The 22,988-nt window shown below is 30.9% G+C and overlaps 1 protein-coding gene across 2 annotated transcripts in view; it reads left to right on the forward strand.

Annotated features, from left to right (window-relative positions):
• LOC107437917 (BTB/POZ domain-containing protein 2) overlaps positions 1 to 22,988 on the forward strand; it is a 106,415-nt gene that overhangs the window by 15,901 nt on the left and 67,526 nt on the right. The window contains exon 1 of one of the 2 annotated variants that reach the window (XM_016050060.4): positions 14,734 to 15,022. The exons of the other annotated variant lie outside the window; for it this stretch is intronic. Within the exon in view, the coding sequence (XP_015905546.1) occupies positions 15,008 to 15,022 (15 nt within the window). The 5' untranslated portion in view covers positions 14,734 to 15,007. Of the gene's footprint in view, positions 1 to 14,733; positions 15,023 to 22,988 lie in introns of those variants that run through there. 2 annotated transcript variants of the gene reach the window in all.

Raw genomic sequence — 22,988 nt, forward strand, 5'->3', positions numbered from 1 at the left:
TCATTTATTTCAGCTTAAATTAATACAAAATAACGAAAATAGCACAAAAAAATATTTAATGAAAATTTTGCGTCGAAATGTTAAACATTTTCTTAAAAAATACATATAATTCACTCGCCGATAGCACTAATGCAGTTCATACAAAATTCTGCTGGTAGATTGGATATGAAAGTAATATTAAGGTTGCTAATTCATTAATTTAGCGATGAACGGACTTCATGCAATGATTGGTGTATTTTCGTGGTTTTCCTCTCCTGTAACACGAATACCTGATTATTTAAACAAAATATCTACCACGAAAGTATACTTCTGGAGATCTTTTGTCGTTTTTTGAGTTCTGTTTAAAACTGTTTCAGTGTTTGAAACATTTAACGATATATAATCAATAAAGAAACCATACATAGTTATAGAGTTAAGTATCTATACTATATTTTTTTTAATGAAAGTAGCTTCTTTAGCAAACATACTGTTTAGAGATAATATTAGTATGAATTCGAGCTAGGCTTAACTAAACTAAAGATGACGGAAATTAATTTTTATAAAATTATTTGTTACAGTTCACGAATATTTAAAAGTTAAGATATAATTATCCTTATTACACAAATAAAAACAGGAATAGATATTTTCACAGCGAATTTTTGTTTCATTAGATATTGTATAGCGGCGTGGAAAAAAACAACTAACTCACGCCAACTATAATCCAATGTAAAAACTACTGGCGATATACAAAATGTTTTCAGAAGCGAAAATGATAATTCAATACATCTGATCTTTATGTAACCTTTCTCACTTATTGGAATTAATATTTAACTACACCCCTATATAAAGTGTGTATGAACGTTTGATTCAATATTATAATTTTTAGAATTTTTCAACACCAAATTCGAAAAGGTATTGCACCACAGATTTTACATGATAAATTTCTAGTTATTTCAAAATATTTTATTGACTTTAAAAAAAAATCAATTTAACAGTGAAAACAATTTATCTAAAATAAAAATGGTTAAATCCCAGAGTCAGCATAATTATAAAGATAAATAAAATATGTAACTTTGTTGTTACAATCTGTAACTGAAAACTTAAAAATTAATTATGCATAAAAAACATTTGTATATATATTTTAAAGTTTCAAACTTTTTTAAACTTAAATATAAGAATTAAAATTTGAAAAAAAAATATTTGATAGAAAGTAACATGAAATATAATCAATGAATCGTAATGTTCATCATCCCATGTTATAAGGTCCTCTACAGGCAGACGAGAGATTCTAACAACTTAAGTTCAAAGTTTTTCAAAGACTAAGTATAAAAATTTTTTAACAAACTTAAATTATAAAATTTGGTGAATAAGTTTAATGGAATACATTTTAACGGAGAAAATTAAATAAAAGTATTTAAAAAATTTATTTCTTACTTCATAAATAAAGTTTCCGTATGTACAGTGCACAAAATGAAAAAGGGCCATCCTGAATTACTTTTTATCTAATGATAGGACCTTCACATTCTAGGACTCAATATTAAAGGTTCGAGGGGTGGACCTCAAATATGCTAATTAATAAGTGCAGACGATATTTTAAGTTACGAAATCAGACTCAAAAACGTATTTCTGAAGAAATCATAGTTTTTAAAATTCGATTTCTCAGTAACTGTTAGAACCGATGTGGCTCAAATTTTGTATTTTGTCACTGAAAATTATCTTATTTAAAATAATGTTAAAAATGCATATCTTACAATTCAAAACTTTTTTTTATTATTATCCAGTAAAATAATAAAAAATAATAAATACTTACTAAAAGTTATTATTTGTATAGATTTTTCTTTGGTAAAACGAATTTTAAAATTGCGTATAAAAAGTTTTAAATTCGCTTAAAATGTTCACGAGATATGGCGAAATATGGACCAAATTTTGTACCACTCTCCTGACCAAACTATTGGGACCATATTTCCCAGATTTCAGTTATCCTTAATATTTCGGCTGCCAGAAATCCAAATCCGTCGAAAAAGGCATGTTTATTCAGAGAATGTACACTTTTGTGTCTGATTTCGAAACTTGAAATATCTTAATCTGTAATTAATTAGCATATTAGAGATCACACCCTCGAATCACGAAGATGGAGTTCTAGAACGTGAAGATCCAATTATTAGATCAAAAGTTATTTTGGGTGGTCCGTTTATTTTATTTCATTTATTTATTTATTTTGCGCACTGTGGATATAATCCTCCGTAGGTCTAAATGGAGGAAGGTCAAACACATTTTATTACTGTATAAAACCTTTTGAAAAATCAAAATAATTTTTTCAAATATCATTTTATGTCACGTAAGTCTATTAGATGATTCATGTTCTGAAACCTGCGTTGCTACATTGAAAGAAAATGTCATCTTCGCTTGAAAATTATTCGTCATTGATAATGTTAATGCTTCTACGAAAAACTTGTGATTCATTGTTAAATAACAGAAATTTAGCAAAATATCTAGTTAAGAATTAATTTCTAAATCAGGTATTATAGTAGGTTCAAGAAAGTACTATAATATTTTTAGCTTCAAGTAAAAATAGTTCAAGTTACTCCTTAGACATTAGGATTTAAGAATTTGAATTAATAATTCAATCTAGAAAAAGAATGTTACCATTCGTCTCGCGTAGAAATGAAATGAAATAAAATGAAATGAAGCACAGAGAAAATCGTTAGTGGGAAGGGTGCCAGTAAATTTGGAATTCACAGTTATGCGGCATCACGTTTTAAAGTAAAAATGCGTGAAGATCAAGTAAATTAACTTTTTACATAGGCAGGATAACTTAAAAGAAGCAGAATAAAAGCGTTTTATCGAAAACTTTTAAATTATTTTTGCAATAAAACTTTTGAATTAAATTGAAGTTGGACAAGGACAATTTCACTTTTGTTTAGTTTCCAATTTCTTGTTAGTGATTAAAAAGGGTAAAAAACCAGCCATGTTTCAGCTAAAGAATACAAAAGCAGAATATAACAGGTGGGCTGAAAAGTTCGTAGGCTAACATAGAAAAAAAAATTTTTTTGATAAAATTTCATTTTATTGTTCAATGTAGTTTTCTTCAAGGGCGATACAATGATTATAGCGGTCATATAATTTTTCGATACCATTTTTGTGCTACGATTTGTTTTTAGCCTCAAAATAGGGCTTAGTTTCGGTGACTACTTCTTCATCAGCGCTAAATTTCTTTCCAGCGATCATTCTCTTGAGGTCTGAGAACAGGAAAAAGTCACTGGGGACCAGATCTGGAGAATACCGTGGATGCGGAAGCAATTCGAAGACCAATTTATATAATTTTGTCATCGTTTTCATTGACTTGTGACATGGTGCATTGTTTTGATGAAACAGCACTTTCTTCTTCTTCAAATGGGGCCGTTTTTCTGCGATTTCGTAGTTTAAACGCTCCAATAACGCTATATAATAGTCGATGTTGATGTTGTTCCTTTTTCAAGATAGTCAATGAATATTAAACCATGAGCATTCTAAAATACTGAAGCCATAACTTTGCCTGCTGACTTTTGCATCTTTCCAAGCTTTGGAGTTGGTTCTTCTCGTGCAGTTCACTCGCTGACGGTCGATTGGACTCCGGTGTGAAATTATGGAGCCATGTTTCACCCAATGTCATATATCGCCACATAAATTCAGATTTATTACGATTAAACAGCTTCAAACACAGCTCAGAATCATCAATTCGTTGTTGTTTTTGGTCAATTGTGAGCTCGTGTGGCACCCACTTTGCCTAGAGCTTTCTCATACCCAAATATTCATTCACGATATGTCTAACACTTTCCTTTGATATTTTTAGAGTCTCAGATATTTCGATCAACTTCACTTTACTGTAATCTAAAATTATTTTGCGGACTTTTTTGATATTTTCGTCTCTAACAGCCTCTTTGGGGCGTCCACGGTGAGCATCTTCGTCAGTCTTCATTTCGCCTCGTTTAAACTTAGCAGACCACTTCTCAATGGTTGATTTTCCTGGTATAGAGTTCGAATAATGTTTCTCAAGCCAAGCCTTGGCTTCAAGAGCATTTTCTTTTTTGTGCTAGAAAGCAATGCTTTATAAACACGCGAAATTCCTTTTTATCCATTGTTTTTAAACTAACAAAAGTTGCTTCACTAAAAATACTATATCTCACAAACTGTTAGTCCGACAGCTGTCAAATTTATACACGTGTCTTTCGAAGGTTAGAACTAACTAAAAATTATATGTTTTTAATAATAGTAGCCCCATCTATGCGTCAGCCTACGAACTTTTCAGCCCAACTGTTATATATACCCAAATAGCAAAATAAGGTTTATTTCAACTCAGCAAAAATCTTATAATGTAAACCTAGAAAGGTTTGTCATGCGGTTTACATGTAAACCTTCTAACCTTAAAACGAGACAATCTGCTCTATTCTACGCTCATTACCCTAATCCAAAACCTTGGAAAACCACCTTCTATTTAAAAACCTTAAATCGAGGTTGACTTAAGGTTTTCCAGAGTGAAAAAAATCCTTTGATAAAGCTAGTCTCAAGGTGAAAATAATCTTAAAGGTAGGTAATTACAAGGTTTCTTTTCGCAAAGTCTTGTATGCTCTGGTGAAATCCACTTTGTCATGAAATTTTAATGGACAATGCAATTTGACCCTATCGCTAGTGTGACGTCAGCTAAAGCGTCATTATGGACCTAAGTGACAAATCTGTCACTTAAATCTGTCGGGTTAAGTCTTCCATGTTCCCATAACAAATCAAACCTCTGGGGGCACTGAATATTGGATATTGACCGTTCTCTGGTTCAGGTCAAAATCACGATCTGTGGATGAATGAATGGATGTATGAATGGGTCTGCGCTATAAACGGGTGTGACGTATGGGTGCAGCAGAATTCGACTTCTTGGCCATAGATGGCTCCACTGGAAAACAAGAACAATCGCACTTCTTGCCTTAATGACCTAAAACAACAATAACTTATATGCATTAACATGCGTTCTTTGAACATGAATCTAAGGAAGAATTCTATTAGATCTAGAATAACAATGAGCATTACTTTCATACGCCACTTTTTATAGATTGATCCAGAATTTAGAGACTTTTTAAGTTATAAATGCTTTAAAATACATCAAATTCATCCAATCCACGGTAAAGTGTTTTTCTTTCTTTCTGACCTTCTCCGGTTTTTGAAGAAAATAAAAACATTTCAGCGTTATATGCTATGTTGATAACAAAACTCATTTTTATGGGGATTAGGAAATAAGAGGTCAACTCAAAAATTGACCACATTGCCTGAACAAAATCAAAATAAAGTTGGAGTCCTACTAAAGCTAGAAAATAGTAATATTATAGACCGGAATCTTTAAACAAAGAGCTTTATCTCTTTAATATACCTCTAATTTATCTAATCTAATATCTAGCTTAATATCTCTAAGTTAACTTACTCTATGTCTAACTCTGGAACTATTTTGCAGCTACATTGTAAAAAATTTCGGATCAAATTACGGTGAAACTTACCAGCACTCAGAGTGCCGGTACTTTTTACCGTAAAATCCATTTTTACCGGAACACGATATGAAACAAAAAATACATACCGTAACTTATACAGTAATAATTACCGAAAAATCTCTGAATCAATCTTATTTAAATAAATATTACTGTAAAAATTACGGTATAATGTTCTAAAGTAAAAATGAAATTGACGGTAAAATGGGTTTTACGGATGAGGCATCCTAAGTGCCGGTACTTTCTACCGTAATTTGATCAGGAATTTTTTACAGTGTAGGATTCTTTACCATATGATGGAAATTGCAGGACTACTCAACACAATAAACAACAATCCGAAAACGTATTTGTTTATAATTACCGAAAATTACCTATAATGTGTCTGGTATTTTATTCATAATCCCGCAATCCTTTCTAAACCGAATGCAAATAAAACCATATCTAAAATATACTTCATTACAACTTTGTCCTAATCGTTTTAATGCAAATATTTGCGTACTTTAATAAATGATTCAGTACTTTTTTGTTCTTTTATTTTTCAGTTCAGAGAAGTAGATAATGTATTTTAAATGATGATAAATTTGTAAAACTACGGACTTCCTAAGACGCCACGAAACAATCCATATATGAATTCCTGGATCATTACGGATTTCTTAAAGTATAGCAATTACTTGTGGGACATCACTTATTCTAAAAGATTCTCTTTGGTTTAAAAATGCAGGATATTTCTAAAACCATTATTGTATAGAAATGCTAATTTTATTTTTAAATAAAAAAAAGTATGTTTTTCCAGAATGTTTATAATTTCTTAAAGAACATGTATTTTCAAACCGATTTTTATGCTTTAGTGGTTTTGTAATAGATTAAAACATTCTATGAGAATGAAAACTATACAAAACTTAGAAAGTAACAGATAAATGAAACCAAATAATTTGATCTCAGAGTATTGGTTAAATGCAGAACCATAATATTGGAACCTGATTCAAATATGCAAAATTGCTTCAACTTTCATAATTTGCTACAAAAAGCCATATTTTAGGTCGAGTTGAACCATATTATCCTGCGTAACTTTTAAAAATATGTCTAAATAATAAGTGCGACTTCATAAGCAGACACGTAGTGAAAGCTATTTCCGTTCCTCGCTTATTTCCTTTTCCTTTTGAAAAAGTTTATTACTCTTTTGTAAAAGTTTATGTTCGATTTAGATTATTTGATATTGAGAAAGAAGATTTCTTTTCATTTAAATTTTTATTTTATTAACTATTGTTTTTTCTTAATCACTAGAAGAATTCTAGTTCTTGTTCTTGTTCGACAAAAGCTCTTGTTCTGATTTTAAAAACCTGAAAAGAATAAATATTTGGGTTGTAAATAAATTAAATCTTAGTGTAACATGGAATGAATTAACCAAAATCATTTCGCAACAAATAACTATATATATTACATAAAAAGCCGCAGTGACTCTGGTGATAAAGCGTTTGCTCTTTAATGAGGTGAGCCAGGTTCGAATTTCAGAGGTGGCTGGTCGTGTTCTGGGTTGAGTTCAAAATTACAAGGCTAGGGAATTGAATATAGATATTCGTAAACTGAAAATTGTGTCGGCTGATCAACGCTGGTTGTAAAAAAAATATTATATAAAAGATATATATTTTTCTGGAAATTGGTCCTTTAAGGGGACATAAATTGAAGTCGGGTCATATGATTGATAACTAAAGGTCTTTCTTCCTTTTATAATATATTTTATTTTTTAAAGAGAAATTTATTAGTTTTTAAAACCATTTAAACTATTTCTTAAAAATTTAGAGCTAATTTTAAATTATTTCTTTGAAAATTAGATTATAGTGTTTTATATTTCAATTTTAGTTTAAGTAATGGGCAACTATCACGAGATGCTTAAAACAAAAACCATATATTATTCCATAGTTGCAATTACATATGATTGCTTACAAAAATAAAAGGCTTCAAGAAAAAAGATGAAGAAAAATAAGAATATATGATATTAGTAAAAATTAGTGAATATTAAACTCAATTTCGTATGACAGATTTATCACTTTTTTATCCAATCACTTTTTTCCAGTAGTTAAATTATTGGTTATGTTAGCTAGTGTTACTGATAACCCATGCAACAGATAATTTTCTTTCAACAAATTACACTCAGCCGTTCGCAAAGCACGCAACCAGAGCTATCTAACTGTTAGTCAAATTCCTTCCTTTCATAGTTAAGTGCAATGGCATGAATGTTAACAATGGATTAAAAACATTAACGCATTCTCACTGCCATTATGTCAGAACAATTCCCAATCCTTTTTAACCTAATCACTAGGAAAAAAGTAATCCCACGAGTAAGCAGACGAAGAATAATAATTAGAATGAATTCCATCACTGACATCTTTCCATACGAAATATTACTTCTAAATGGACAGGACCCCATTCACCAAAGCCATAACTTCATAAATAAATCATCAAAATGTGGTAAAAAGAGACTGAAAAGTTCCAGCCATATTTCCATTATCAATATCACGAAAGAAGAAGCAATAAGAATTAGACTGGCATGTCATGCATTTATTAATAGAAAACGATTTCGGGTTACTTCTCATCTAAGTTAGTAAAGTCACTTAAATGAATGAGAAGCTGTCAGTTACGGCAATTTGTATCGATTGAATCAATATTGATATTATTACAAAGGGCAATGCATGCATATTGTATATTTTTGGAAATTTTCTCATAAAATATAAAAAATAGACTTCATAATTCCTGTGAGGGTCATTTTTTTCCATAAAAACCATTTTTATACTTAGTCCGGTAAGGCACGTTCACTGAAAAAAAAGAAGCTGATGGAATAGTTTTTCTTTATTATTTTCTCCTTTTAAACGATTTCCTGGAGTACGTATTCGCTCACTTAACATTTAGGCAAGGATTCTTTTTTTCTTTGAGGTTCCGTTTCTTAATGGCTATGCCAAAAGAACATGCAAACGTTCGTGAGTCGCTCTTAAAAATTGTAAGGTATTTTGTGAAACGCAACAAACTATCATTGGAATTTTTACATGTTTGTTAAAATAGATTTTGTATATAACTTATTATTAAGTATGCATCCATAGCGTATACGTTTTTATATTCGTTTTACAAATTGGTATTCATTTTTTTTTCTTCATGTTCACAAGCTTAATTTTTACATAAAAATTATTCTGAAAGTTATTGCGAATTATTCATTGTTTAATAGTTTGAAAATAATAAATAAACGATTTTTTTAATATATTTATCGTAAAATGTTGCGTATTTAGGTAAACTTTATTAATAATTAGCATTATTTACAATAAAGAACACCACTTTTTTCTTTCAATTCACCCTTTTTTTTACTTATTTATCTTTTTTATTTAGATTTAAACAGTGTAGTATTAATAACAAATATAAGCATTTAGTGCATTTATGACTGAAATCTCTTATTAATAACAGAATATCATCCTTTTACCTATTCTATATCCTTTCATCCATTCTTTTATTCTCTACCTTTTCTATAAGAAATGTCTTTCAAATTTAAATAACTTAAATTTAATGACGTTTAGGAGTTTATTATCTAGAAACTGTTTTGGTGTGATAAAAACGAAATTCAAGGATTTTTACTAGCAATTAAAGAAATCTCGCATGCATTATTAATTAATAATAGTTCATTATCATTGCCTTGCTAACAATAAATAATAGTTCATTATTGTTACTAGGACGGCCGTAAATTGTAGTTTATTTATTAATTTTTTTTCATTGTACTTACAATTTACAATTTGCAACTACATCGGTAGACATACGATAAAAATCCATTTCAAATATGTTAATATGTATATTGAATGATCGACTAAATTAATTTTTCTAAGTAAATTATGAATCTCTACTATTTAAAGAGCAAATAGATTTTATTTAGATTTTCTTATTGATATGGTGCGATGCCATGTGGTTCCTTTTTTTAATAAAGATTCTCATAAAGAGAAATACCTAGTGTTTGTTCAATTTTTTTAAATTTTCATCAATTCAATCAATTTTTTATTTAATTCAATAATTATTTTTTAACGTTCAGAACTTTTTTCCTTATTCGATTTTGACAAATGACGTAATTAGGTGGACCAGGGGATCCACTGAGAGCCCATCTGATTACGTAGATTAAATTTAGAGATAAGTACATATCTCAAGGCCAGGAAATCATTTATATTTTTAGCAAATATTTAAGGAAGTTGAATGCTATTTAAGTAAAACTATATTTATATCTTTTAAAATTTAAATAATTTTCAGTTTAAATGAATTTTCGAAATTTTCATTCAGAGAATTTATATAAATAACATTTATGTTTAAATTTTTTTTTTCAATTCCAGATTTAAAAATGTTACGCTTGTAATCCCCAAATGATTAATTCTGTATTGAATTAATTTCGAATAAATAAAAGAAATTTCTACACGCTTAAAAAAAATCTTGTAAAATTACCGGACTGCGAATGAAAAAAAAACGTATTTCTACTTAATAAAACCCAAATTTACGGTATTTAAACCATTCATTAAAAAAAAACTCCCGTTCATATGGTAGTAATAGTTTTCCTAAAATTCCGTTTTTCAAAGTTATAATTCTTTTTATCATACATTTAGTAAAAAATATAAAACTAATAAGTAAATTTAACCGAATAAATGGTTTTTATCCCATGTTCTAAGGAAAGTATGATAAAATTAGCAGAATTTAACATATTTACAAAATTTTATTATATATAAAACCAAATGTCATTGCTATTTTTACCAAACCCATTACCATACCTCTTCATAATATATTTACTGAGATTTTTTATGTTCTCATAGAGCCAGAAACACGTTCAATTTTGCCACATTCTGGTAACTTTGGAAATAAATTTTTTCTCAGTGTCGGAGGGATTAAAACTGAATACAAATATTAATTTCACTTTAAAAGTTTAACACTCTATGCCACCATACTTTATTTTTTCCCAAAAAGAATTTTTTGCACAAGATAAACAACTAGCGAACATCTTATCTATGCACTGCAAAACGGCTTTCTTTCGAAGCATTAATCAAATGCAGGGAAATAACATTTAGGGAACAGTAAACACTGATTTGGCAGATAAAAAGATATTGATAGTTTCAATTAAAAGCTTCCTGATAAAAAAAATTACAAACAGTTTAAATAATAAAACAGAAGATTCTTTAAGAATTGTTTTTTGCTTATAATTTTTACATCAGATTTAATTGATTTTACGCTATCTCGAAAGTTTGGAAAGTAATTTAATATTTCTCTGCTACAATAACAGATGGCGCTATTTGCTTTGCTCTTGAGAGACATTAAAACGTAAATAAAGTCAAGTTCCATTAACTTTTCGAGTGGGAAAAGAAGTATATATAGCTGCAGCACGAATTTTTTGCAAGATTCTTTTTCGACAGAAGTTATGACTGTTGATATAGTTTAGAAAAACAAAATAGCTGTCAGAAAAAGTGGCGGTTTAGTTTCATTATTGTTTTTGAAAAACACAAATTGAAAGGACGCCGTTGAGGTTCCATACTGTATTAGATTATTATGTTTCATAATAAATTCAATTTTTTTTTATAATTAATGTTTAAAAAAAACTATTATTCATAATTCTGAAATATTTTTGATTATATTTAAAAATGCATAATAACATCGATGTCCAAAACTAAGAGGTTTAATGAAGCAAATAATCTTACAATCGTTTTACATGAGCCACTTGACTTCTTCAGTAATTTCTGTTTTAAAAATTATTCAGATTGTGCAAATTTGGTTTAAAATCGATCATGAATACAAGTAAAATAAAAAGTAAATGAAGAAAAGAATAAAGATAAACTGCATATTTTACACTAAGTGAATTACTCTTTAAAAATATTTTATTCCATGCTTTATGTCATTCCTTAATTTTGTTTTCTAAGCTTTAGATATTGTCTTATTCGTAGTTTACAACAAGGCGCAAAGATCATGCTGTTTATATTCCGGGAAAAAAATTCTTAGTTAAATGTATTAAATAGTCAATAATTTTAAGAAAAAGACATAAATTGACTAAGGTTTAATTACAAAATTTTAATTAACTTAATAGTTCCTATCACCCATTTTTCAGAAAATGCTTGTTTTTCTATGAATAAGTAAAGTATGGTAGTACACTTTATCGTTTGTGTTTAAATAATTTTTTGAAAAAATGTTCAAACTAAAAAGATAATTTTAATTTAAAGTTTGCCATCTTTTTATTTGCTACTGAATTAAAAAATAGTTTATAGATAAAATTTTCATGATCATAAGGAATTTTTAAAGCTAAATTTGTGTTTAAATTTATGTTTTAACTTTAGCCTGCCTCAACAAATAAACTTTTATTTCAAATTAAACTACATATTTCTAAATACATGTATTATGCTCTATATGCTAGTTCTGATCTGTAATGACTCCGGAGCACACAATGAAATCATATCCATAAAAAGTATATTTTCAGTCTAAATTGTTTTGTTCTAAGTTGTTCCTGTTTTTTCAAAATATTTAATTAAATTCTATGCTTTAGTCGTGTTAATTGCTAAGCTACTTAATTATGTATTCCCCCCCCCTTAGTACCTTATTCTAAATGAACTATTAACTGTAGTGATTAGGGTTTGCTTCAGGATGCCATCAAAATTTTAGGTGGTCACAAATTAGTTCAATTCATGAATTTTAAAGTTAAACTTGAAATAAATTTTAACACTTAAATTTTTAAGTTAAAATAATACGTAACATTTTAATTATTTTTAAATTTTAATATTTTTACACTCTTAATTAATTATATTTAACTTTGTTTTCTGTGTCAATGCTTTATTCCCTAAGCCACCATGACTCCTTATATTAGTTATTTCATTTTATAACAGGCGAGGAACGACCTAACCAATTCTGAGTTTACGACTATCAATGTTAATAAACTAACTCCCGAATCAAGCATTGGGACAAACTAGCCTTCGTGAGCCGAAATGGCTCAGGGGATAGAGCGTTCGCCTTCCAATGAAGCAAACCGTGTTCGAATCCCAGTCGATTCGAATTCCGCGTCCGGCTTACACCGACCACAGTGTTGACGTGAAATATCCTCAGTGATATGTTGATCATGGGTTAGAGTCCCCTTGCCGTCAGACTAACCGTGGGAGGTTCTCGTGGTCTTCCTCTTCATGTAACGCAAATGCGGGTTAGCTCCATCAAAAAGTCCTCCAAGAATGCAAATTCTCCCAATACTCGATCTAGGAATTCCCTTGTCTTCTGGATTGGGTTCAAAATTACAAGGCTACGGAGTATAACATTAGCAGTCGTAAACCTATAAAATTGGTTCGGCTGTTCAACAACGGTTATGAAAACAATATAAAAAAATTTTAAAAAAACTAGCCATCGTGCAGGACTTTTGATAAAACTAAGCTGCATTTGCGTTGCATGGAGAGGAAGACCTCCCTTGATGAGTCCGGCGACAAGGGGATTCTAACCCATGAACCATCTATCACCGAAGAAAATTTACTGTGGTCAGTACGTACCGGGAGCAAAATTCGCATTAACCAACTACCGCTGACATTTGAACATGCTCACCTCATTGGGCGGCAAATGTCTTATTCCTTGAGCCCCCTGGACTCTTATAAATATAGCATTTCTCCATTATAACTCAATTTACTTCTCCATAATTATATCATTCCTCATTATTTTAATATATATAATGTTCTCCTCCAAAATTTTCACGTGTTTCGTTGAGTTAGATTTAAAAACTCATCTGATTTGTTCTGTTTTAGACAGGGCTTCCATGACATATTCCTTGGAATCAGGAGTTCACAAATCGAGTATTTAAGAAATTGCTGCTGCCATCCAGTTTTTTGGTAAAATTTAACTTGCTTTTACTTTTAAGCCAGAAAAATCTGAAAAGTTTTGTGGGAAAAAAGAATTTCTAAACATTATCCGATCTTGTGCTTGCATAAACTTCTGTGCATTAATATTGTATGCCCTACATCTGACATTTTTATTTATTTTTCGATAATATTAAACTGAAAATAATGGTTTTATTGATATAATTTCATGAAAGCAAAGAATTTATACGTTACTTTTCATTACACAACATGCTGAACCTGGCTTCACAATTAATCTTGAAAATTTAAAACAATAGTAAACCCCTGCACTGCAAAAAATTCTGATCAAATTACGATTAAAAGTACTGGTACCCTGTCTGTAACATCCATAAAATCCTTTTTACCGTAATATTTTATACCGTAATTTTTACACTACTATTTATTTAATTAAAATGATTCAGTGCTTTTATAGTAAACATAACAATATAAAAATTACGGTGTATCAGACTTTTATTTACGTAAAATTCAGGCCCCCGCACTGTTAAAAATTACGTTAAAAAAAAACTGGCACCGTGGGTGCAGCATTCATAAAATCCATTTTTACCAAAATATTTTGTAACGAAATGTTTTAGAATAATATTTTTTTAATTAAAGTGATTCAATGAATTTCAGTAAATGATACTGAAAAATTACGGTGTACCAGATGTTTTATTTCGTAAAATTCTAATGTAAAAAATGGATTTCACAATATGATATTCGAGGTTCTGTACTTTTTGGCATAAATTTTTACTGCGTTCATGTAATCTTAATCGGCATTCTCCTTTTGAAAACAGATGTCTAACTTCCTGAGGAGATTGAGCACTCGCCTCTCATTGAGGTGAACTGGGTTTAAATCCCTTCGATGCTTTGTAGACACGAATCCCGCACTCGGCTCACACTGACCACAGTGCTAACGTGAAATATCCTCAATGGTAGACGGATCATGGGTTAGAGTCCCCTTGCCTTCAGGCTAACTGTGGGAGGTTTTCGTGACTTTCCTCTTCATGCAACACAAATCTAGGTTAGTTCCCTCAAAAGTAGTCCCGTCAACCTCCACGAAGGCAAATTTCTCCCAATACTTGATCCAAGAGTTCCCTTATCTTCTGGATTGGTTTCAAAATTACATGGCTAGGGAGTTGAACATTAGTAGTCGTAAACACAGAAAAAAATGGGTCTGCTGTTCAACAATGGTTATAAAATTATGATTATGACTCCATTAATGAAACAAATCGACGAAAAAATATTGCCACAGGGTAATGACACAAACAAAATCTATGCAAAGTGAGGTATTATATAGAAGGAATATCCCAATCAAGGAACATTTTTACGTATGGCAAATTGCCTAGTTTCTACCTTTACTCCATCTGCCAACACTTGGGTCGTCTTGAGACCACATGAGATAAGTACATATCGGGATGGTGGCGCAATACATTAACTCGTGGTTATTTATAACGCATCCACCCGAAAAATTCTGAAATGTTGAGAAATTCTCGAATGAAAAGTGGAAAGAAGAAACTTTGCAAAAACCTCACTTTTAGTTCTTGAAATGGTTTAACTATTTGTTGTAGTGCTTACTTTTTTCATTTCCCTTAAGAAGTATTATTTATTTTTTGGTTTAGTTTGAGAAATACGAAAGTTTTCTTAGATTAAACATCGTCTACGATGAATTCAAAAGATGTAAGTCCTTTTTCATGTATTTAAGGTTTTTTTCACTTTAATTGTAGCCTTGTAACCAATTATGACAACTATTTTGTACGTGCAAGTGTAATGTATCATCATTCTTTTCTTATTCAAACAAAATATCTAAGTAAAAACGGGTTAATTATTTAGTAGATGCTGTATAACTTTACTTTAAAGCTACACTTCATTTTTTACGAAATAGCACTTTCGTAATTTGGAATGACGTTTTGATAAAAATTGAGTATTATCAAATAAAATATTCCATTTCACATTGTGCTATAAAAATTATTTGCGCATATATTATTCTCAAAACTAAACATCTGAATTTTATCATTCTCTTTCTCTCTCTCTGTCACTATATATATATATATATATATATATATATATATATATATATATATATATATATATATATATATATATATATATATATATATATATATATATATATATATATATATATATATATATATATATATATATATATATATATATATATATATATATTATTATTATTATTATTATTATTATTATTATATTATATATATTATTATTATATTATGTATATTATTATTATATTATATTAATTTTTTTATATTTGTATTATATTATATTAATTTTTTGCAAAGTTAAAAGTGTTTAAATTATGCGATTTCTCGTATTTATCAATGAATTTTGAAGCTTTCACAGGTCTGAGGGACCGATGATATATTACTAACGGAAAATATTGTTTTTGAACACCCTATTCCAAAACATGTAACTATAAGTTTGCAACTTGTACCATTCTTTTGGTTATTATGTGCAATAACTGCACGAAACTTCTTAAACATAGCATTTTATGGAGATACGGACATTCTATTTTTTTTTTTTTTTTTTTTTTTTTTTTTAGGAAAGATAATTTCTTTTTGTTTTACGTGCTTTCGCTATAACTTTAAAACTATTCAATGAAATTAAGCAAAATTTTTGGAGCAGTTTAAAATTAATTTCAAAATTTTTGATTTAGAATTTGATTAAAAAAATTTTTTTGAAATTAGGCTAGATATGAGTAATTAAAGTAGTTCTTGCATACTGCGCATGCAAAAAAATTAAAAAATTTTCTTACTTTTGTAGTGAATCGTATTTGGCATCTAATGAAGTCCTGATTTGAATATTTAAAGAGATTTTCAATAAAGTTTTTTCAAATTTTAAAGCAAAAATTTATTATTTAAATTGGATTGAATTTATTTATTAAAAATTGATTATTTTTGCATTTTTCTAAAAATTTTTTTAATTTTATTATATATTTTTAAAGTTATAATTAAAAAATGTAAAACAAAAATTACTTTTTATAAAAATGCCTATATTTTCATAAATATTTAAGTTAGACTTACGAAATTTTGTATAATTTTTGCATATAAATTGTATACAATTTATATGCGAATCATTGTTACAAATTACAAACTTATTCAGACATTTTTTAGCATAGAGTGTCCAAAAACAGTATTTTTTGTTTTTATTTATTGTCGGTTCCCCCAAACCACTTTACACTTCATTGATATGTAAGAAAAATCGTATGATCTAAAAGTCTGATCTAAAGATTCTGAAGTTCTAAAATGATTACTTATAAATTTATAGAGAAGTATGAAAAAAAATATCAGTATATCAATGTTTCTATTATTCTATTATTGTAAGTTAGAGTGTCTTATGATGTTTATTGCTTATTGTATGTTAGCGTGTTTTAAACTAAGTAATAATTTAAGCAATGTGAAACAGTCAGTTTTACGTTAAGTATTTCTTTAGGTTAATTTTGTATTTTTACAGAAATAAACACTTATTAACGAAGTAATTATTTATATATATATTTGATCTTTTCTAAAACGGCTATAGAAATTTTAAACATTAACATATTCTGCCGAATACTGTAATATCAACCATTAGTAGTAGCAGAGCTGCTACCCTTTGTAACAATTATGAGTACAGTGCGCAAATTAAAAAATGGTGTACCTTGAATAACTTTTGATCAAATGATCGGATTTTCGCGTTCTATGATTCAATCTTAAGGGTTCGGAAGTGTCCTCAAATATGCTATTAATTAGTGCAGACAATACTTTAAGTTATGAAATCAGATATAAAAACGTACTTTCTTTGAATAAACATGCCGCGTTTTTGACGGTTTCCGATTTCTGAACCTCAAAATACAGCAGGTAGCAGCAATCTTTCAAATATGGTCCCAATAGTTTTGTCAAGAGAGCGTTTCAAAGTTTGGACCCCTTAATGTTAATTTTACTTTTTGCTCATATCGTGATACGCCAAGAACTTTGTAAGCGAATTAAAAGCTTTTACTCCTAATTATAAAATTCGTTTATCCAAAAATAATTTCATGCAAAAAGTAGCATTTGGTAAATATTATTTTTATGTAATAATGGTTGAAAACATTTTGAATTGTAAGACACCAAATTTTTGCATGATTTTAAAGAATGTAGTTAGTTTTGCGTGGCAAAAGAAAGATTTTCAACGAAATTGGTTGATTAGAACCTGAGAAATCGAATTTTAAAAATACGAATTTTTTGAAATTCGATTTCTCAAGTAATTCGATTTGTAAAATTACATTCTTTAAATAGAGGCAAAAAAGTTCATATCCTTTGCTTTAAAATGTTTCGACTATTATGAAATAAAATTTTAAAAAGTAATAAATTCTTAATAAAAGTTGTTTTTTTATCCGAATTATCTTTGGATAAACGAATTTTATAATTTCGTGTAAAAAGTTTTTAATTCACTTAAACGTTTTCGAGGTATCATGATATACGCAGAAGGTGAAATTAACATTAAGGGTTTCAAACTTTAGACAGCTCTCCTGACAAAACTATTGAGACCATATTTCCCTGATTGCGACTAACCCTTATATTTTGGAAATTATAAATCCAAATCCCTTGAAAAAACAGTATGTTTATTCAGAGAAAGTACGTTTTTGTGTCTGACTTCGTAACTTAAAATATCGTCTGCACTAATTAATTAGCATATTTGAAATCACCCCCTTGAGTCATTTAGATTTAGTCCTAGAACGTGAAGATCCTATCATTAGATCAAAAGTTATTCAGGGTGGTCCGTGTGCTGTGCAATTCTCTAGTGCTGATTTTTATATTCTGTAGTGTTAACCCCTTTGGACACGGTGCAACTGTAACCCTTTGCAGCAATTAAAAATACAATTCTCTAGTGTTAGTTTTTCCACTCTGAAGTGTTAACCCCTATGGACACGGTGCAACTGTAACCCTTATCAGCTATTAGGAATACATTTCGCCAGTGTTGATTTTTCCACACTCAAGTGTTAGTCTCTTTTAAACACTGTGCAACTGTAACCATTTGTAGCTATCAGGAATACAATTCGTTGGTGTTGATTTTTCCACTCTGAAGCGTTAACCCCTTTGGACACGGCGCAACTGTAACCCTTTACAGCAATTAATTATACAATTTGCTAGTATTGATTGTTCCACCCTGTGGTGTTAGCCCCTTTGGACACGGTGCAACTGTAACCCTTTACAGCAATTAAAAATACAATTCTCTAGTGTTAGTTTTTCCACTCTGAAGTGTTAACCCCTATGGACACGGTGCAACTGTAACCCTTATCAGCTATTAGGAATACATTTCGCCAGTGCTGATTTTTCCACACTCAAGTGTTAGTCTCTTTTAAACACTGTGCAACTGTAACCATTTGTAGCTATCAGGAATACAATTCGTTGGTGTTGATTTTTCCACTCTGAAGCGTTAACCCCTTTGGACACGGCGCAACTGTAACCCTTTACAGCAATTAATTATACAATTTGCTAGTATTGATTGTTCCACCCTGTGGTGTTAGCCCCTTTGGACACGGTGCAACTGTAACCCTTTGCAGCAATTAAAAATACAATTCTCTAGTGTTAGTTTTTCCACTCTGAAGTGTTAACCCCTATGGACACGGTGCAACTGTAACCCTTATCAGCTATTAGGAATACATTTCGCCAGTGTTGATTTTTCCACACTCAAGTGTTAGTCTCTTTTAAACACTGTGCAACTGTAACCATTTGTAGCTATCAGGAATACAATTCGTTGGTGTTGATTTTTCCACTCTGAAGCGTTAACCCCTTTGGACACGGCGCAACTGTAACCCTTTACAGCAATTAATTATACAATTTGCTAGTATTGATTGTTCCACCCTGTGGTGTTAGCCCCTTTGGACACGGTGCAACTGTAACCCTTTGCAGCAATTAAAAATACAATTCTCTAGTGTTAGTTTTTCCACTCTGAAGTGTTAACCCCTATGGACACGGTGCAACTGTAACCCTTATCAGCTATTAGGAATACATTTCGCCAGTGTTGATTTTTCCACACTCAAGTGTTAGTCTCTTTTAAACACTGTGCAACTGTAACCATTTGTAGCTATCAGGAATACAATTCGTTGGTGTTGATTTTTCCACTCTGAAGCGTTAACCCCTTTGGACACGGCGCAACTGTAACCCTTTACAGCAATTAATTATACAATTTGCTAGTATTGATTGTTCCACCCTGTGGTGTTAGCCCCTTTGGACACGGTGCAACTGTAACCCTTTACAGCAATTAAAAATACAATTCTCTAGTGTCAGTTTTTCCACTCTGAAGTGTTAACCCCTATGGACACGGTGCAACTGTAACCCTTATCAGCTATTAGGAATACATTTCGCCAGTGCTGATTTTTCCACACTCAAGTGTTAGTCTCTTTTAAACACTGTGCAACTGTAACCATTTGTAGCTATCAGGAATACAATTCGTTGGTGTTGATTTTTCCACTCTGAAGCGTTAACCCCTTTGGACACGGCGCAACTGTAACCCTTTACAGCAATTAATTATACAATTTGCTAGTATTGATTGTTCCACCCTGTGGTGTTAGCCCCTTTGGACACGGTGCAACTGTAACCCTTTGCAGCAATTAAAAATACAATTCTCTAGTGTTAGTTTTTCCACTCTGAAGTGTTAACCCCTATGGACACGGTGCAACTGTAACCCTTATCAGCTATTAGGAATACATTTCGCCAGTGTTGATTTTTCCACACTCAAGTGTTAGTCTCTTTTAAACACTGTGCAACTGTAACCATTTGTAGCTATCAGGAATACAATTCGTTGGTGTTGATTTTTCCACTCTGAAGCGTTAACCCCTTTGGACACGGCTCAACTGTAACCCTTTACAGCAATTAATTATACAATTTGCTAGTATTGATTGTTCCACCCTGTGGTGTCAGCCCCTTTGGACACGGTGCAACTGTAACCCTTTGCAGCAATTAAAAATACAATTCTCTAGTGTTAGTTTTTCCACTCTGAAGTGTTAACCCCTATGGACACGGTGCAACTGTAACCCTTATCAGCTATTAGGAATACATTTCGCCAGTGTTGATTTTTCCACACTCAAGTGTTAGTCTCTTTTAAACACTGTGCAACTGTAACCATTTGTAGCTATCAGGAATACAATTCGTTGGTGTTGATTTTTCCACTCTGAAGCGTTAACCCCTTTGGACACGGCGCAACTGTAACCCTTTACAGCAATTAATTATACAATTTGCTAGTATTGATTGTTCCACCCTGTGGTGTTAGCCCCTTTGGACACGGTGCAACTGTAACCCTTTGCAGCAATTAAAAATACAATTCTCTAGTGTTAGTTTTTCCACTCTGAAGTGTTAACCCCTATGGACACGGTGCAACTGTAACCCTTATCAGCTATTAGGAATACATTTCGCCAGTGTTGATTTTTCCACACTCAAGTGTTAGTCTCTTTTAAACACTGTGCAACTGTAACCATTTGTAGCTATCAGGAATACAATTCGTTGGTGTTGATTTTTCCACTCTGAAGCGTTAACCCCTTTGGACACGGCGCAACTGTAACCCTTTACAGCAATTAATTATACAATTTGCTAGTATTGATTGTTCCACCCTGTGGTGTTAGCCCCTTTGGACACGGTGCAACTGTAACCCTTTGCAGCAATTAAAAATACAATTCTCTAGTGTTAGTTTTTCCACTCTGAAGTGTTAACCCCTATGGACACGGTGCAACTGTAACCCTTATCAGCTATTAGGAATACATTTCGCCAGTGTTGATTTTTCCACACTCAAGTGTTAGTCTCTTTTAAACACTGTGCAACTGTAACCATTTGTAGCTATCAGGAATACAATTCGTTGGTGTTGATTTTTCCACTCTGAAGCGTTAACCCCTTTGGACACGGCGCAACTGTAACCCTTTACAGCAATTAATTATACAATTTGCTAGTATTGATTGTTCCACCCTGTGGTGTTAGCCCCTTTGGACACGGTGCAACTGTAACCCTTTGCAGCAATTAAAAATACAATTCTCTAGTGTTAGTTTTTCCACTCTGAAGTGTTAACCCCTTTGTACACGGTGCAACTGTAACCCTTATCAGCTAATAGAAATACAATTCGCCAATTTTTTATTTTTCCACACTCAAGTGTTAGTCTCTTTTAAACACTGTGCAACTGTAACCATTTGTAGCTATCAGGAATACAATTCGTTGGTGTTGATTTTTCCACTCTGAAGCGTTAACCCCTTTGGACACGGCGCAACTTTAACCCTTTACAGCAATTAATTATACAATTTGCTAGTATTGATTGTTCCATCCTGTGGTGTTAGCCCCTTTGGACACGGTGCAACTGTAACCCTTTGCAGCAATTAAAAATACAATTCTCTAGTGTTAGTTTTTCCACTCTGAAGTGTTAACCCCTTTGTACACGGTGCAACTGTAACCCTTATCATCTATTAGGAATACATTTCGCCAGTGTTGAATTTTCCACACTCAAGTGTTAGTCTCTTTTAAACACTGTGCAACTGTAACCATTTGTAGCTATCAGGAATACAATTCGTTGGTGTTGATTTTTCCACTCTGAAGCGTTAACCCCTTTGGACACGGCGCAACTGTAACCCTTTACAGCAATTAATTATACAATTTGCTAGTATTGATTGTTCCACCCTGTGGTGTTAGCCCCTTTGGACACGGTGCAACTGTAACCCTTTGCAGCAATTAAAAATACAATTCTCTAGTGTTAGTTTTTCCACTCTGAAGTGTTAACCCCTTTGTACACGGTGCAACTGTAACCCTTATCAGCTATTAGAAATACAATTCGCCAATTTTTTATTTTTCCACACTCAAGTGTTAGTCCCTTTGGACTCGGTGCAGCTGTAACCCTTTGCAGCAATTTGGAATACAAGTCGCTAGTGCTGATTTTTCCACTCTCTAATGTTTTCCCTTTTTGACGCGGTGCAACTGCAACAATTTGCAGCTCTTTTGAGTATACTTTGGGTGTGATAATTTTTCCACTTTCTAGCAATTCTATAACAAAGTTCTAGCATTGGTTCACCAAGCATCTAAAAGCCCATTTTTTTGGCAACTTAATATTTTTGTAAGTTTCTATGCTTTGCTTTATGTAGTTAACTATCTAAAAATATTCTCGTTGATTTTAACTACTAACTATTATGTGTTATGAAGAAATCTGTTGGTCTCTTTCACTAAATAATTTTTAGTAAAGTGCATTTTTTCTTTGTTTTTCAATTCTTTGTATAATGTTAAAATATTTTTTCTCACTTTTGATATATTTACAAACGGTTTTTAAAAATTTGCAGAATAGGAAAACTTTGAAGGCTACAAGTTAAAACATCTAAGTAAATGAAGGAAAACACTGCTTACTAGACATATAAAATCTTTAAGAGAATGTTTTCATCTAACTTAATAAAAAATTTGAATCATTTTGAAAAGTCTCCATTAAAAAATACTTTTCTCTTAAAAATAAAAATTGACTTTATTACAATTATCTAAAATTTTCATAACAAACATTTTCTCTTTGGAGGGGAAATAAATCTTACACGAAATATTTCTTATACATTGGGAGTTATGTGTTACAAGTAGAGAAAAATTTTTTTGTTGAGTTTTACTTTTTTTTTGTTGAACTTATTTTTTAAAGAAACTTTGCATCT

Source organism: Parasteatoda tepidariorum, chromosome 2 (genome assembly GCF_982258835.1).
Source record: "Parasteatoda tepidariorum strain Cologne lab strain chromosome 2, Ptep-v5.0, whole genome shotgun sequence".
NCBI classification, from domain to species: Eukaryota; Metazoa; Arthropoda; class Arachnida; order Araneae; family Theridiidae; genus Parasteatoda; species Parasteatoda tepidariorum.